Below are 15,113 nucleotides of genomic sequence, written 5' to 3'. Positions count from 1 at the left end.
ATAAGATTTCTCTTTGCATAAAATTAATAACTTTGGTAAACTACATTAAATACCTATATCATTTTATTTTATCGTTTATATATATTTTGTTTCTTACATAAGTTATATGACAAATACAATGTTCATTTCCTTAAGTGAACAAACATATTGAGTTAATGATGGGTATAGAGAAGTCAAATCCTAAACCGATTATACTATTCGTACTATCAGTAAAGTAATAGAGTCGCTCGAGTCTTTGTTTAATTCGGTTTAGTGCCCAAACCCTACCCACTAAACATACGCATTGATTACTCACATGGAAATCAGTATATATATATATATATATATATATATATATATATATATATATATATATATATATATATATATATTTTATTTTATTTTAATTTTTTTTTAAAAAAAATTAATATATTAATGTTTGAAATTAAAATGACACCCGTGTTCAGAACTACGCTAGGCGCTACTCGGACGGCAACTTTGGGCTATCGAAAAATCGGAGAGTACTCGAAGATTACGCGGAGCCTAGTTTTAAATACAATTTAATATATTTATAATATATTTAGCTAATTTTAAACATGATGGCACTAGTTCTTAGACATAATTATATAATTTTTTATATATAATTTTAAACAGTTTCTTTTTTATTCATCGAATATTTAGATTATGGTGTATTTGGTACGAAAAAATCTCTAAATGTAATATCTATGTGTTTGTTTTGGGTTTGATAGTTAATTGTAATTATTTAGTAATAAATAACTATACAAAATATGTTAATAATGAGTAAAAAAATAATCAACCGTGTTTCAACTTTACACAAACGTAAAAAAAAAAAAAACTTAGGCGGTCAACTCAGAAATTAGGTGGGAATTAGGCGGTCAAGCGGGAATTAGACGGTCCAACGCGGGTAATGCAGATCAACGCTTACGCTAATTTGGGTATATTCGCCGCGGTCAACTTCCGCACCGCGCCTAGGCGGCCGCCTAGCCGCATTTTCGAGCAGGGAATGAAACTCATAAGAGGATTGAAGGTCTGGAGCTTGTCTCACAGATAGAGAGAAGAACATGGGTCAAGTGTTGCCCGAAGAAATAAAAAACGTCTGGGAGAGATGGAACATAAGAGGAATGTTAATCTTAAGTCTTTCTCTTCAGACAATTCTCATCTTATTTGCCCCAACTAGGAAACGAGCATCATCCAAGTCTCTAACCATACTCTTATGGTCATGCTACCTCCTCGCCGACTGGTCAGCTAACTTCGCCGCCGGTTTAATCTCCAAGAATCAATGGACCGATCCAAAACCAAACCAAGAACCACGCCAAAACCAAAAACTCATGGCTCTATGGTCGCCTTTCCTTCTCTTACACCTAGGCGGACCAGACACCATCACCGCTTTCTCCTTAGAAGACAACGCTCTCTGGACTCGACACATGCTCGGTCTCATTTTCCAAGCCTTTGTCTGCGTCTTCGTGGTCTTTCTCTCTCTCCCCAACCCTCTATGGCCTTCTATTCTCTTACTCTTCACCGCCGGTATCATAAAGTACTTAGAGAGGACAATGGCCTTGAGCGTGGCAAGCTCGGGTAAGTTCAGACACTCCGGGATTCAGACAAAGGGTTTAAAGAGAAGCGATGTCGAAGAAGGGTTAGAAGAACCGACTCCTACCGATGTTCTTAGTCTCTTGTTTTGGATTTTCCGTTCAGAGAGACGTCCTATGGAGATTGCCAAGCCAGACAGAGACTTAACCGATTTAGAGACTGTTCAACATGCTTTCACACTTTATCGTCACTTCACAAGTCTCATATCTAACTTCGTCTTCAGCTTCAGAGATCTTAAGGCAAGCCAAGCGTTGTTCAACGTGTTGAATCCTCAAGAAGCTTTGATGGTTTTAGGAGCTGAGCTATGTTTTATTTATGATGCTCTCTACACTAAATCACCTATTCTTCATACTAAGAAAGGGTTTCTGTTTAGAGTCATTGCATCTGGATCTCTTGTTTGGTCTTTCTGTAAGTTCCATTATAGAGACAAGAAGAAGATTCAAGAGTTTCAGCATACCGATGTTATCATCACATACATGTTGTTCTTAGCTGGTCTAACGCTGGATTTTATATCTACTTTAGTGTTCTTGCTCTCTGACTGGAAACTTGCCGTGCTATGCAAGCCACAGAAAAAGCCTAACTCAAAACCATCAAGAATAAGCATTGTACTCAACTGGATCCTTGGTTTCAAGAGCCTGCGATGGGAGAAGATAATCGATCACGGTCATGAGGTGATTGCAGGGCCGGTTCTGCTTCGAAGATGGGCTGGAAAGATCTATGCTTTCAATTTTTTCAACTTTTTCTTGAAAACAGATGGCAAGATTAATGTTCGTGGAAGAAGAGATTCACCATACATGATGAAACAATTCGTCAAATGTATCCATGGTGTTCAATGCTATATCGTACGAGTCATGGCATCAAACAAAGTGGCTCATTACATTCTTTACCCCGTCAAGGCTTTTGTCAAGGTTTTAAGGTTTCTTGTTGCCTACGTAATCGATCGTCTTGATGTCAAGGAGTTTATAGATGACATGAGAGTGGAAGGCTTTGTGTCTAGTGAACCAATGACGAAAACTCTATGGAGTTTTGTGTTTGAGCAGGTGAGACACAAATCGAAGTTTGCGGATACAGAGGAGAACACAAAGACAATATGTTCAGCTAGAGGAGAATGGACATTGCGAGAGAATCGTTGCTCAAGGAGACTGATTCATTACGTGGAAAACGTTGATTACGATGAGACTCTTCTCTTGTGGCACATAGCAACAGAGATATGTTACCAAGAAGAAGAAGAAGAAGAACCAGATGAGCACCGTGAATTCAGCAAAACCTTATCAGACTACATGATGTATCTTATGATCTTGCAACCTCAGTTGATGTCTGAAGTGGCTGGTCTTGGGATGCTTAGGTTTAAAGACGCGATGGTAGAGGCAGAGGAGTTGTTGGAGGAGAGTTTCAAGAAAGCGAAAGATGTGAAACTAGCTGGTGAAAAGATTGTAGCATTAGTTAATGGTGGTGTTAGTGGAGAGTTGGGTAACGAGAGTATTTTGGAGGGAGCTAGTTCGATTGTGAGAGAGCTGAAGCAGATGCAAGGATGTCGTAATAAATGGAAGATATTGAGTAGAGTGTGGGTTGAGTTGATTTGCTTTGCTTCGTTGCATTGTGATGCTACGGCTCGTCTGGAACTGCTTAGCAAAGGTGGTGAGCTCTTTGCTTTTGCTTGGCTCTTAATGGCTCATTTTGGCCTTGTTGACTAGGTTACCATTTTATTTTATTTTCCCTCTTGTCAACAAGTTTTGGACATTTTTGTGTCTTCTTCATTTATTTTGTAGACTCATCTAAATCAGGTTCCTTTTGGAATTCATTATATAATCAAAGATTAAAATTACTTAACTCAGTGATTTGATTAGAATTACTTAACGCAGTGAATGTGATTTGATTAAAAGTTTATTTATATCTTTACAGGTTCAATTATCAAAAATATGATTCATCGTCAATTTTACAGAGATTATAAGAAAAGCTATACAAAATATTCAACATTATATAAGTAAACCGTCGAATGTGAATTTTCATAAGACGTTTTATAAGAAGATTTAGTGTGGTGTGATTAGAATCATCATATGAGTTAGTTTTTATAAGTTACATGAAATTATATATAGGACGTACAATCGTCTTCTAATAATTTTTATAACTTATATTAAAATAAAATAATAAATACATTCTTTTATCAATTTAACATTTCTTAATAAGCTTGTTAGTTACATCATAATCCTTAGATTTTCTACAACTTCTTCATGATATTAATATATATATGTTTGAGATAATTGGCTAGATATACCAGTTATGCACCAAAATTAGCAATCTACCATTTTTGCTGATTACTCCAATAAGCTCTGTAGCTTTCCTAAAATGCTCTCACCATTTGCTACGTTAGGTGAAAGAGTGATGACAAAAGTATGGAAAAATATCTTAGAAAATCTTCAAGTACGATATGGTAGCCAGCTAAAGCTAGTTTAAGTATGTAGTAGGTTACTGTTAAATCACATGTTAAATTGCTCTCCACGTAAATCGATGGAGAAAAGCTCCAAAATTGACACGAAATCAGCAACAAATTTGGTTTGCTACAATTTGTTTATGCGTTAACAAAATGTGTTATCACGTACGTATTAGCGCATACAATTTATTGAGCTACATAGAATTATTAGGCGTTAAACATAAGTTAAGGTGTATATAGGCACATTGGACTTAATAGGCACAATATCTTGTTATTTTCTACGTATACGTTAAATGCACTATCATCTATTGTTATAATATAACACTTTTGAGTAGACATTAAACATTTTGGAACATCTAAATTTGAGAGGGTATAGATTTCAATTAGAGATTATTGAAACTTGTGAATATTAGTAAGATATTTGGTAGCAGTTAACAATTTAATGTCATATATAAAAGTGACTATAGCAGTTACGAGTAATTTTAGTTGGGCAAAAACATTTGGTGTTAACGGCTAAAAGAATCAAACATGTATGTATGTATACTTATTGTTAGCTGGTACATCGAAACCTTACCATGCTAATATCTTTGTTTTAGCTATCTTATTATTATATATTATTTTTTTAATACATAATTTACAAAAAAAAATTAAAATTTTCAAGAAAAATTAAGTAAATTTGTAGTAAAACTTTGGTAATTTTTTAGTAAAACCTTAGAACTTTTTAGTATACCTTTAGGAATTTTTTATTCAATAGATTTCATTACTAAAATATAGATCAATTAATCCGAACAAGTTTTTTTTTTGGGTTTGCAGATGGTATACATACTTAAACATGTTTTGTTTGTGTGAGGTTAGACACAAAATCTTAATTCCAAAACACTAAGAGAATTTTTTTTTAAGATGATTATACCTCGTGATTATACCCAACACCATAGGCCTGGGACTTTTATCCGAGATCCGGATTCGATCCGAGATTCGATCCGGATCCAATCCGAAAATCCGGATATCCGGAGGGGCCGAATCCGGATCCGGATAGTAAAATGTTGGATCCGTCAAAGCCGGATCCGGATCCGGATACCTTAATTTTTTAGTCCGGATATCCGGATCCGTAAGTTTTATTGATAAATATTTTAAAAATAGTAATATATATATATACAAATTAATTTATTTAATATATTTTTATTTTTATAATAGTATATATAAATTTTATGTAAATTTTGTAATATTATACATAGAAATAATTAAAAACATTATATATTTTTTTATTTTTTAAATTATTTTTCATATTTTTTATATATTAATATTATTTTATATATATTTTAAGGATCCAAATCCGGATCCGGATATCCGCCGGATATTATAATTTTTAGAAGGATATCCGACACCCGGATATCCGAGAACCCCGGATCCGGATAAAGATAGTAAAATTATGGATCCGCCGGATAAGGATCCGGATCCGGATACCTTAAAATTGCCCGGATATCCGATCCGTCTCAGGCCTACAACACCATGTCACTTGTTCTGTGTAATTAATCATATTGAACCAAAAACTTTTTCTTTCTAACTTTCTTTTTCTAAGCTCAAGAGAGAACTAAATATACATATATATGGTTAACCTTTTTAGAAATAGGAAAAATACAGACGTGGAATAATGAATATATATTAAAAAAAATCCAACAAATGAAATTCTCTAAATCTCTTGAATACCTTTGGCTATTTTTATATTATAATCTGGCAAAATTGTAATTATGCATGTGTCATTAATGAATATTAACAGAAAAAAAAAAACTGAAAATTTTACCCTAGTCATTCACAAACGTAAGATAAAATATTTTTAAGAGGTTTGATCGAGTATGTCGTTAAAACACATATGTTAACAATTTTATTTCATATAAAACTATTACATAATTTATGAATTTTAATTTTTTTAAATCGTAAATGATAATTTATTTATTTAATTAATGAAAGTAATGTTTAAAAATATGTTAATTTAACAATTTAATATAATTTCGTAGTTAGTTCATGTATTACTTCTATTATAACATAATATAGACTACAATTATAAATTTTTAGCATATAGTTTTATTTTTTGTTTTATAATAAAATATTATTCAAAATTAATTTATAATAATATTATATTACTAATTACGAAATTAATAAACACATTAATTTTAAAATATTTAAATTTTTATTAAGATTTGGTTAGATTTTTTTCAACTGGTTTTTTTATAACGAAAAATAAAATTTAAATTTATAGTTAAAATTGATTTATTATTTATTATAGCTTAAGATTTTTTAGAAACTTTATATATTTAATAGATTAATGTAAATAATCTAATAGATGAAATTAATAAAATGGACCAAGTATAATTTTTTAATGGTAGATTAAAATTGTACTTCTCTTATAATCTAGAAGATCGTAACAATTTAAAAACAAAAGAAAAGTGAAAATAGTTTTTACTAGGCTTTAGCTTCCCCCATCATAACCCTCTGTACCCATGAGAGACTTTCCATTGCTTCCGCCGAGAAGAGAGGTTCTGCAATCTCTACACTCGCCACGACCATTTTCCGCACTGGTGCTGAGCAAAATCCTCAAAGCTCGATGGATCTGACGACGACGACTCGCCAGAGACGCCCACTTCTCTCCGGCTCTTCTTCATCTTCGGCCAAGCCGTACTCGAAGACTGACAAGCCTCGCCGATCCGACGGCGGGGATGCGGAGGATCGCGGTCTCGGGTGGTTCTTGCCGTTTATCGCCCTATGTTACCTTCGTTACATGAGCGCGACTTCAAACATCGTTCACGACTGCGACGAAGTGTTCAACTACTGGGAGCCTCTCCATTATCTTCTGTACAAGTCTGGGTTTCAGACCTGGGAATACAGGTTTTCATTCTTGCCTACATGTAGTGAGTAACAGACACGATGTTAGCTCAAAGGAGTATAAGTGTGTGTAGATGGTTGTTTGAGTGAGAGTTATGGGAAAAAGTCTCAACCTTTTTGTTTGAATTTGGAATCAGAAATGTGAAAGTTGTGAGCTTTGATTTCAATGCAGTTATTCATTTGTTCGATAATGTTTTAAAAAGGAAACAGTTTTGGCTTTGTTCTTCTTGCTTGTTAGTATCTGATGGTTCGGCTTTGGATAACAGATAACTTAATTGCTACTTTAGTTTTGACTCTGCTTGGTTGATGTGAACTAGTATGCATGTATAGAGAGATGAATCATTAACTTGAGTTTTATGTGAAATCATATTCATAAAGATTAGTTTCTTTTTTTGTTTGTTTTTGCAGTTCGAACTTTGCTCTTCGCTCCTACCTGTACATTCTTTTCCACGAGTTAGCTGGGCGGCCTGCTTCTTGGTGGTTTGGTGATGACAAGGTAAGGATTGCTGATTTCTTGATGTATTGGTATGCAACTGCGTATCTTTTATCTGCTTCGTGTGGTGGATAGGTTAGAGTTTTCTATGCGGTGAGACTCTTCCTGGGGCTGGTTTCTGCAGTTTCGGACACTATCCTGGTTGTTGCACTCTCTAGAAAGTATGGGAAACGTATCGCTACATACGCAGTTGCAATGCTCTGCTTAACCAGTGGCTGCTTCTTTGCTAGCACCAGTGAGTGTTCTGTTTTTTCTTGTACCTTTGTGATACCTGCATATATTTATTCATGTTTCCTTGAACTTGACTAGGTTTCCTCCCGAGTTCGTTCTCTATGTATGCCATGAGTCTCTCATCTGGTTTATTACTTTTCGAGAAGTATGCCATGGCTGTTGCAGTTTCAGTTTTCGGTGTGATTCTTGGCTGGCCATTTTCTATCCTGGCCTTTTTACCTATCGTTGTTTACGCTCTGGTTAAGAGATTCAAGCAAGCATTTATCTCTGGCGCTGCCACCTCTATTTTACTCCTTGTAAGTCAAAACACTTAATTCTAAATGCTTTCTCTCTGTGGAGTCTAGGGGAGTTATTGCATTTTACTGAATTTCATTCGCATCTGTAGTTTTCTATCTTCACTAGTTTTGCCTCTTTTACAGGGACTCTCAGTACTTGTGGATCACTACTATTACAAGAGATGGACATCTTCGGTTTTGAATCTCTTGATATACAATGTCTTAGGGGGTGGAGAAAGCCATCTCTATGGGACCGAAGGACCGTTGTTTTATATAAAAAATGGTTTTAACAACTTCAACTTGGGTTTTGTTTTGGCGATTTTGTTCATCGTACTGTTTCCTGTCATCAGAAGAAAGTATGACCGTTGCTTGCTTGTTGTGATTTCTCCAATGTATATTTGGCTGGCGTTCATGTCACTTCAGCCCCACAAAGAAGAAAGGTGATCTTCTATTTCTTTCGTCTTGTACTCTTTGGACCATTTATAAGGTGGGCTTCTCGATCTAGAGGAAGCTGATTATAGGATTTGTCAATCATTTTCTGCAGGTTCCTTTATCCAATATACCCTCTTATATGTGTTTCTGCTTCTGTTGTTATCGAAAACATCCCTGAGCTGTTCCGGGAAAAGTATAGCACAAGGGAAAGTCTTCTGGTGACAGTAAGTTCTAAAGTCTTTAGGATTATTCTTTCTCCACAAATTGGAAAGAACTAGATTGTGCGATTCTCACTTTTTTTGTATATAATATGCAGATAACCAAATACATCCGACCTGTTATCCTTGGTCTTATCTTATGTGCTTCACATGCTCGCACGTTTTCTCTGATTAATGGCTATTCTGCTCCCTTAGAGGTCTACAAGCTTCTGGAGCACCATGATGATGCTGGACCAGGTATAAAACAGAACGCTTCAATCATTACAAATGCAAACAAAAGTGAAGATTACATCTCACTTTTACTTCTGCAAAAGCAACAAAGTCTTTTTTTTGTCAAAAGTTTTCTGATACTGTTCGGTTTTGTTGGTTGTGTCAGGTTCTGTTCTGTGTGTGGGAAGCGAATGGCATCGATACCCATCATCGTTTTTCGTGCCTGACTACATTAGCGAAGTACGGTGGATCGATGATGGTTTCCGAGGTCTTCTTCCGTTCCCATTTAACAGTACACTTGGAGGCACTGCAGCATCACCTTCATATTTCAACAACAAGAACCAAGCATCTGATGAACAATTTGTAAAACTCATATACCCTTCTCTCTCATTAAATCCTTCCATGAATCTCGAGCATTGTTTGATTTTCTCCATCTTTTATTTTTCAGTTGAAGAATATAGAAACTTGCACATTCCTCATTGAGCTGCAGCTTAGCAGACCTTATGCATATAGAGGCAGCGACTTATCGACATGGGAGGTATAAGAATCAAACCATCTTCCTGTATCAAAATATATATTAAATTTCACTTTATCTAAGACGGTCGTTTTTTTTTTCCAGGCTATTGCGGTGTTACCTTATCTGGACAGAGAGCTATCGCCAGCAAAGTATAGATCGTTCTTTATCCCTTACAAGTGGCAGGAGAAGAATGTGTTCGGCAAATACATAATGCTTAGAAGAGTGCCAAAATGATACCAAAATTTTGAAAACTCTGTAGACCGATTAGCTTTAGCTTTTTGTTCATTGAACAAGTTTTGAGCCGAATGTAATAACAAAATAACTGATCAGTGTTGACTTTAACTTTCACGTTCAGTTTGTAGTAATTCTCCAAAACACTAATGCTGCAATGTCTTAATCTTTCTTATCCTTACTTTTCATTTTGCGATTCCGGTTTGGACTATTGCGACAGAAAGAAAAAGAGAGGATACCATGACAACATGTAACGTTAAACCAACCCAAAAGGCAAACAAAAAAAAAACTCTAACGCAAAATTAATTGTTTTTCTAAAGAAAATGAGCAATTTAATTACCAGACGTTAACTATTAGTCATGGTTTATAACACCATCTCCAATGTATTTCCCTATTTTTTTCTTCTAAAATAGAGAAACTCTATAATAAAGATGAGTTTGTCTCCAATGTATTCATCTATTTCTTCCTCTAAAAAAGAATATTCTTGATATACTTTTTTTCTAATTTTACAAATAGTATTTTTTATTTGTGAAAATTGAAAACCAATCTAATTTAGTATAACATTCATAAAATTATGATATTATTTACACTAAATATTTGTATAGAAACTATTATGTAAATAAAAAGTATGATTATATATTTATATAAACAGTAAATTTTCATTAAAAAATATTTATTTTGGTTATAATTGCTAAAGTAAAAAGTTAAAAGATTATTTTGTAAATAAAAAAGTATGTTTCTATCATAGAGGAATGTTATTTCTTCCTCTAAAAATAGAGATGAAAATAGCGATCTCTATTTTAGAGAAAGAAATAGAATATGGTTGGAGTGATTTTATCTCTAAATGCTATTATAGAAGTAAATAAGGGGATGATTGGTTGGAGCTGTAGATGCTCTGGACAACCAAAATTTAGTCTACAGCTATATATGTCAACCAATTGAGATTTGCTTTCCTTGAAAAACTCACAGCAAAAAAATCTCTGCAAAATCAAAATATGGCTATAGAGAGTTTTATTTCCAGAACAAAAAAATTAGTGCTTTAGAAATCTACAGAAAAGAAAGCTACAGCAAAGAAAGCTAAGACATAAATTTGAATATAAAAAAGTTGACTTTAAAAAAAAAAAAAACCTTTGATGTTGTCAAATGAATTATATAAAATTATTGTGCTATATTCCCAAAATGAAAAAGAAGGAAAAAGAATTAAAAGCAGCACGCACGAGACGAGAGACGACGAAGCGTTCTCGATAATCACCGTGCTTCTTTAGCTTAGCTTCGTTCTCTCTCTCACAAAAACCCTAAATTCTCCGAGACCGATAGACCGCGATAATGGCTAATAGCAATCTACCGCGAAGAATCATCAAGGTGCGTTCTCCGATCTCGATTTCTCTCAGCTCCTTTAAATCTGTTTGTGTTGTAGCTCATCGTTCGCTTGATATTGATCATCTATTATGATTTTGTCTTGGTAGGAAACACAACGTCTACTTAGTGAACCTGGTAAAAAAGCTCATCGTTTCATTCTCAAATTTTTGATTTCGATTCGAAAATTTCTGTTTTTTTTTTTTGTTTTTGAGTAATAAAGGTTGTGTCTTTTTGCAGCTCCGGGGATAAGCGCGTCTCCGTCAGAGGAAAACATGCGTTATTTCAATGTCATGATTCTTGGTCCTTCACAGTCTCCTTATGAAGGTAACTAACTTGGTTTCAAGTGTTGTGTGTAATAATCTCTTTCTTACTTTACCTTTTGTTATGTGTCAGTAATGTCTGTATCTTTGTTTCTGTGAGCTGCTCTTGATTTCATCGCTTCATGTTTTTATTTCCTTCCTCTGTGTTGTAGAATGTGCAGTGCTAAATCATTTTTATTTCATTCTCATTTTCTAGGAGGAGTTTTCAAGTTGGAGCTCTTTTTGCCTGAAGAATACCCTATGGCAGCTCCCAAAGTAAGTTAGCTTTTGTGAGTTTTTACTCTCTTTTTCATTTCATGTTTCTGGCTCCATAGTTGGGTTCATTTCATAATTACTCTCTTTTTCATTTCATAATAACTTTAATAAAGTTAGTGGAACCCAACTATATTAATATGAACGCATTGTAAATGTTTATTAAGGTGATTGTCTTCACACAATATAACATTTTTCATTTTATACCTTGTGAGATTGGTGACTGTGATTTGTTATGACTTCATCCAATGCATTTTCACTGATTGTATTAGACAAGGAACCCAAGTTTCTATATTGATATTGAGTTTGGGGTGTCTTATTGATGATATCGTTTGTATCACAGGTTAGGTTTCTCACCAAAATATACCATCCTAACATTGACAAGGTTAGTTGCAAAATCTTCTACTATTTTTTTTTCTCTCTCTTACCAACAGGCTTATATATCCTTATGAAACATTTGTCGTATTGCTCTTATGTATGTATGTATAGCTTGGAAGGATCTGCCTTGACATTCTGAAAGACAAATGGAGTCCTGCGCTACAGATAAGAACTGTGCTCTTGAGGTATAAATATTCCATACACTCTCTCCCTCTCTCTCTCTCTCTACTAAACCAAGAACATTATAGCCACTAATATTAATTATTGACACTTTCTGATTCTCCAATGCCCTTGTACTAAAAAGTATCCAAGCTCTTCTAAGTGCACCAAACCCTGATGATCCACTTTCTGAGAACATAGCTAAGCATTGGAAGAGTAATGAAGCTGAAGCTGTGGAGACAGGTGATTAAATATTATCTAAAAAATCAAAAAGTTTGTTTAAATCTTTGTTCCTCCTCTCTCATTTGGTAAATCTCATATCAGTGTGAACATATATGCAGCTAAGGAGTGGACTCGTCTATATGCAAGTGGCGCTTGATGGGGGGGGGAGTGCAAAAAGGAGAATGATGTTGTCATTTAAATAACATTATATATGGTGATAACTCTACCTCAAAGTTTATCTGAATCCTTTCTCTTAAAACAAGGGAAAAAGATTTGCACTCTCTTGATGTGTTGTTGTCATTAAGACTCGTTTTTACCCATATTTGCTTGAGCTTTGTTCGTGTTAAAGATAAGATTTTACAGGTCGTAAATGAAAGTAAATTTGATAAAATGATTGAAATAGAGAATGTTACTGCTACAGATGTATGCAAAGGCCACTAAAAGGAAGCAGCTTATTTTTGTCAAACGTAAAAAAAAAAAGTGGTAAAAGGCAGTCATATGGAATGTGACTTCTTTATCTTTTGGTAAATTACATTTCAGAAACTTGACTCGTCAGTGGATGGACGCCTCAAGAAGTACCTCAGACTATTGGCAAGAACCTGCAATCAAAAATGTTGGTTTATTCAATAGACGGCAACATTAAGATTTATAAACACACACACTGATATCTGAAAGTTTTACCTGCTGGAGAGGCTTGATTAGGGCTTTGTTTCTGTAGCTTACGTGGAACTTTACCTTAGCCAACAAACCCTGTTTTGTTTTAGTTTGTTTCACAAGCAACAATAGGGAGCAACATGAGCAGAAGGAGAGTTGGTTTGAAATTATAAACTCAGGATTAGTAGTGTACCTCGGTGTCGAATTCTCCAGATTCGACAGCAACGCTGATATCCGAAATGATCTTCACCAGCTCAACTAACAGTCCAGGCCTATCTGCTGTTTCTATGTATAGTAAACTGCAATTCTCAACAATTAATAGTGTTATGGATCAATGATCATCACAAAGTACTTTATAGTTAGAGGTCGTTGAAGATAGTTTTTGAAGTTGAGATAAGAAGATATGGGATTATCTTTACCTGCGGTCTGGTCCATCATCTTTAATGCTTACTTGTGTTGCAATGTCCACATCAACCTGTCAAACATCCCAATCCAAAATACTTAACAAAGACTAAAATGATCTTGAAGGCTAACTTTGAAGTTACGTGCTTATTATCTTATTCATCACAGATGACTTGGCTAGTCTTTATTTTCTCCTAAGAGATTTATACAAACAGCATCAAGCCTGAAGGGTTAATAACCTGTTCAGTTGGTGGAAGAACACCAAAAGCTGCTCCCATTGCCAGTTGAGAACTTGATTCCTGTTCCAAAATAATCCACAAGCAAAATGTGTAACTTGAGAAAACTATGCAAGATAAGAGCTTTCATATTAGGATAAAAATAGTGGTTATTACAGGATGAAACTCAAGCATGTTGTTGATGACAGTGAGACGGATGGCCTCCAGCAACTCTGGGTCTTCTACTTTTCTTCCACTATCCCTGTTTCAGTTGCAACAAGATTCAATCTAAACTCAACTCTCTCTATGACTTGATTCTCAAAGTTAACATTAACTATATCTAAAAAAATACATACGCTTTAGTAATGGCAAATTTGTTGTGCTTGCCAGAAGAATCAAGGTAGACATTAGCCTTGACCACATTCAAACCCAAGTTTTTGAGCGCATTCATCTGGAGAAAAAAACTTTAATCAGAGCCAAGAAGAAGCAAGTGAGTAAAGAAGAAGAGTAATTCATTACAGTGTCAAGTAGAGCTCCAAGACGGTCTCCGAATGTAACTTCAACGACGGTCGCATCAGGGTCAGAATCTTGGTCGATTATGACCACTGGTGTCGGAACTTTATCAGAATCAGCAGCATTTGCATTCTTCAAGAAAATCAAGAAACAAAACAAAACTTAAAATCTACTTTTGTATTCTCAGTATCCTTGTGTAATAATCCGATCAGTTCATTACCTCCACAGCAGTAGCATTAGATGCTCTAGTCTTCAAACAAGATAGTCTGACACAGCAAAAGAATTGAATCAGTAAGAGATGAAAAGATTAGCTCAAACAATATATGCTTTGGAACCTTAGTCGGTTGAGATTGGTAACAGATTTATCGACGAATCCGAACGTGACTGTCCTAGGAGCAAGACAGGAAGCTCCAACATCGCGTCTGATAGCGCGAGAGCTAGGAGCATCAGTGAAGCGAAGAGCAGAACCAGAAGCAGAGGCCATAGCAGCCATATCTGACTTGGAAACCAAAGCAAAAAAAAAGAAAGAATGAGGAAACGCTAGAGATGGGGGGAAGTGAACACAAGCCTTTGGATTTGGACAGCTCTCGTGTTATCCGCCATGAGAGGATAATAAAAAAAGATGAGACAAAACCAAAAAAAAAAAAAACAATGTTCGTTTTCTTTCCTTTCTTATTATCTTCAACGTTAGATAGATCGCCACCCACCTCTCCCCTGCTTTCCTTTTCACCACTTTAGTAAGCTCCACCATAATTATTTTATTTTATTTTATTTTATTTTTGTTTCAAATACGACAGATTAGTCCCAGTTGTATCGGATGTGGCATGCTATTGGTCTAATCTGTGAGATTGTCTTTACGCGAATATTTAAACTCAGTTACTGTTAATTTTACTATTATTAATTTATTTTTATATTTATAAATTTGGAGAATTTATGATGAAAACAACCAATAACTATTAAACTATATCTCTTATAATTAAGCCCTATAATTAATGTTTTAGTGGTTTTATCTATACTCCACATTTTTTTCTAATAAAAAGTCACACCTGATCGTTATATTGAAGATTTTCTTTTAAACTTTTCTCCAATTAAGACATTATTATGACTCAAATCCAAAAATCTTCCAATAGA

General features: G+C 34.7%; 4 protein-coding genes across 5 annotated transcripts; 3 read left to right on the top strand and 1 right to left on the bottom strand.

Moving 5' to 3' along the window:
- The first annotated feature begins 543 nt into the window (after positions 1-543).
- Positions 544-3,438, top strand: LOC106413046. The gene has a single exon (XM_013853892.3). The coding sequence runs from the start codon at positions 1,062-1,064 to the stop codon at positions 3,282-3,284; it is 2,223 nt and encodes a 740-aa protein (XP_013709346.1). The 5' UTR covers positions 544-1,061; the 3' UTR covers positions 3,285-3,438.
- Positions 3,439-6,516: 3,078 nt separating this feature from the next.
- Positions 6,517-9,683, top strand: LOC106411958 (dol-P-Man:Man(6)GlcNAc(2)-PP-Dol alpha-1,2-mannosyltransferase). The gene is made up of 10 exons (XM_013852828.3): positions 6,517-6,904; positions 7,310-7,397; positions 7,470-7,629; positions 7,704-7,921; positions 8,045-8,340; positions 8,445-8,556; positions 8,649-8,787; positions 8,927-9,123; positions 9,209-9,298; positions 9,380-9,683. The coding sequence occupies exons 1-10, from the start codon at positions 6,624-6,626 to the stop codon at positions 9,509-9,511; spliced, it is 1,713 nt and encodes a 570-aa protein (XP_013708282.1). The 5' UTR covers positions 6,517-6,623; the 3' UTR covers positions 9,512-9,683.
- A 978-nt stretch (positions 9,684-10,661) lies between these two features.
- LOC106415137 (ubiquitin-conjugating enzyme E2 36-like) lies at positions 10,662-12,589 on the top strand. 2 transcript variants are annotated; one of them, XM_013855766.3, is made up of 8 exons: positions 10,662-10,870; positions 10,975-11,002; positions 11,105-11,191; positions 11,384-11,442; positions 11,783-11,824; positions 11,929-12,002; positions 12,122-12,219; positions 12,318-12,589. In XM_013855766.3, the coding sequence occupies exons 1-8, from the start codon at positions 10,835-10,837 to the stop codon at positions 12,353-12,355; spliced, it is 462 nt and encodes a 153-aa protein (XP_013711220.1). In that variant the 5' UTR covers positions 10,662-10,834; the 3' UTR covers positions 12,356-12,589. The 2 variants fall into 2 exon arrangements, with proteins under 2 accessions (XP_013711220.1, XP_013711221.1); XM_013855767.3 differs by having other exon boundaries at positions 12,301-12,589.
- LOC106415134 (ACT domain-containing protein ACR11) lies at positions 12,568-14,727 on the bottom strand. Its single transcript, XM_013855763.3, has 10 exons — positions 14,318-14,727; positions 14,203-14,248; positions 13,989-14,114; positions 13,826-13,920; positions 13,647-13,731; positions 13,494-13,553; positions 13,272-13,327; positions 13,046-13,151; positions 12,880-12,948; positions 12,568-12,797 (listed from the first exon to the last, which is right to left on the bottom strand). Exons 1-10 carry the CDS (start codon positions 14,473-14,475, stop codon positions 12,735-12,737), a joined length of 864 nt encoding a protein of 287 aa, XP_013711217.1. The 5' UTR covers positions 14,476-14,727; the 3' UTR covers positions 12,568-12,734.
- Positions 14,728-15,113: the final 386 nt, after the last annotated feature.

Source organism: Brassica napus, chromosome C8 (genome assembly GCF_020379485.1).
Source record: "Brassica napus cultivar Da-Ae chromosome C8, Da-Ae, whole genome shotgun sequence".
In the NCBI taxonomy this organism is placed as follows: Eukaryota; Viridiplantae; Streptophyta; class Magnoliopsida; order Brassicales; family Brassicaceae; genus Brassica; species Brassica napus.
This window is presented reverse-complemented; position numbering and strand designations above follow the sequence as displayed.

Coding starts and splice junctions, on each gene's coding strand:
- LOC106413046 (XM_013853892.3), top strand. CDS start 1,062: ATGGGTCAAGTGTTGCCCGAAGAAATAAAAAACGTCTGGGAGAGATGG.
- LOC106415137 (XM_013855766.3), top strand. CDS start 10,835: ATGGCTAATAGCAATCTACCGCGAAGAATCATCAAG. Junction 11,192..11,383: donor TTCACAGTCTCCTTATGAAG/GTAACTAACTTG, acceptor CTCATTTTCTAG/GAGGAGTTTTCAAGTTGGAG. Junction 11,825..11,928: donor ACCATCCTAACATTGACAAG/GTTAGTTGCAAA, acceptor ATGTATGTATAG/CTTGGAAGGATCTGCCTTGA.
- LOC106415134 (XM_013855763.3), bottom strand. CDS start 14,475: ATGGCTGCTATGGCCTCTGCTTCTGGTTCTGCTCTTCGCTTCACTGAT. Junction 13,732..13,825: donor AAATTTGCCATTACTAAAGC/GTATGTATTTTT, acceptor CAACTGAAACAG/GGATAGTGGAAGAAAAGTAG. Junction 13,328..13,493: donor TTCTTCCACCAACTGAACAG/GTTATTAACCCT, acceptor GATGTTTGACAG/GTTGATGTGGACATTGCAAC.
- LOC106411958 (XM_013852828.3), top strand. CDS start 6,624: ATGGATCTGACGACGACGACTCGCCAGAGACGCCCACTTCTCTCCGGC. Junction 7,630..7,703: donor CTGCTTCTTTGCTAGCACCA/GTGAGTGTTCTG, acceptor GAACTTGACTAG/GTTTCCTCCCGAGTTCGTTC. Junction 8,788..8,926: donor CCATGATGATGCTGGACCAG/GTATAAAACAGA, acceptor TGGTTGTGTCAG/GTTCTGTTCTGTGTGTGGGA.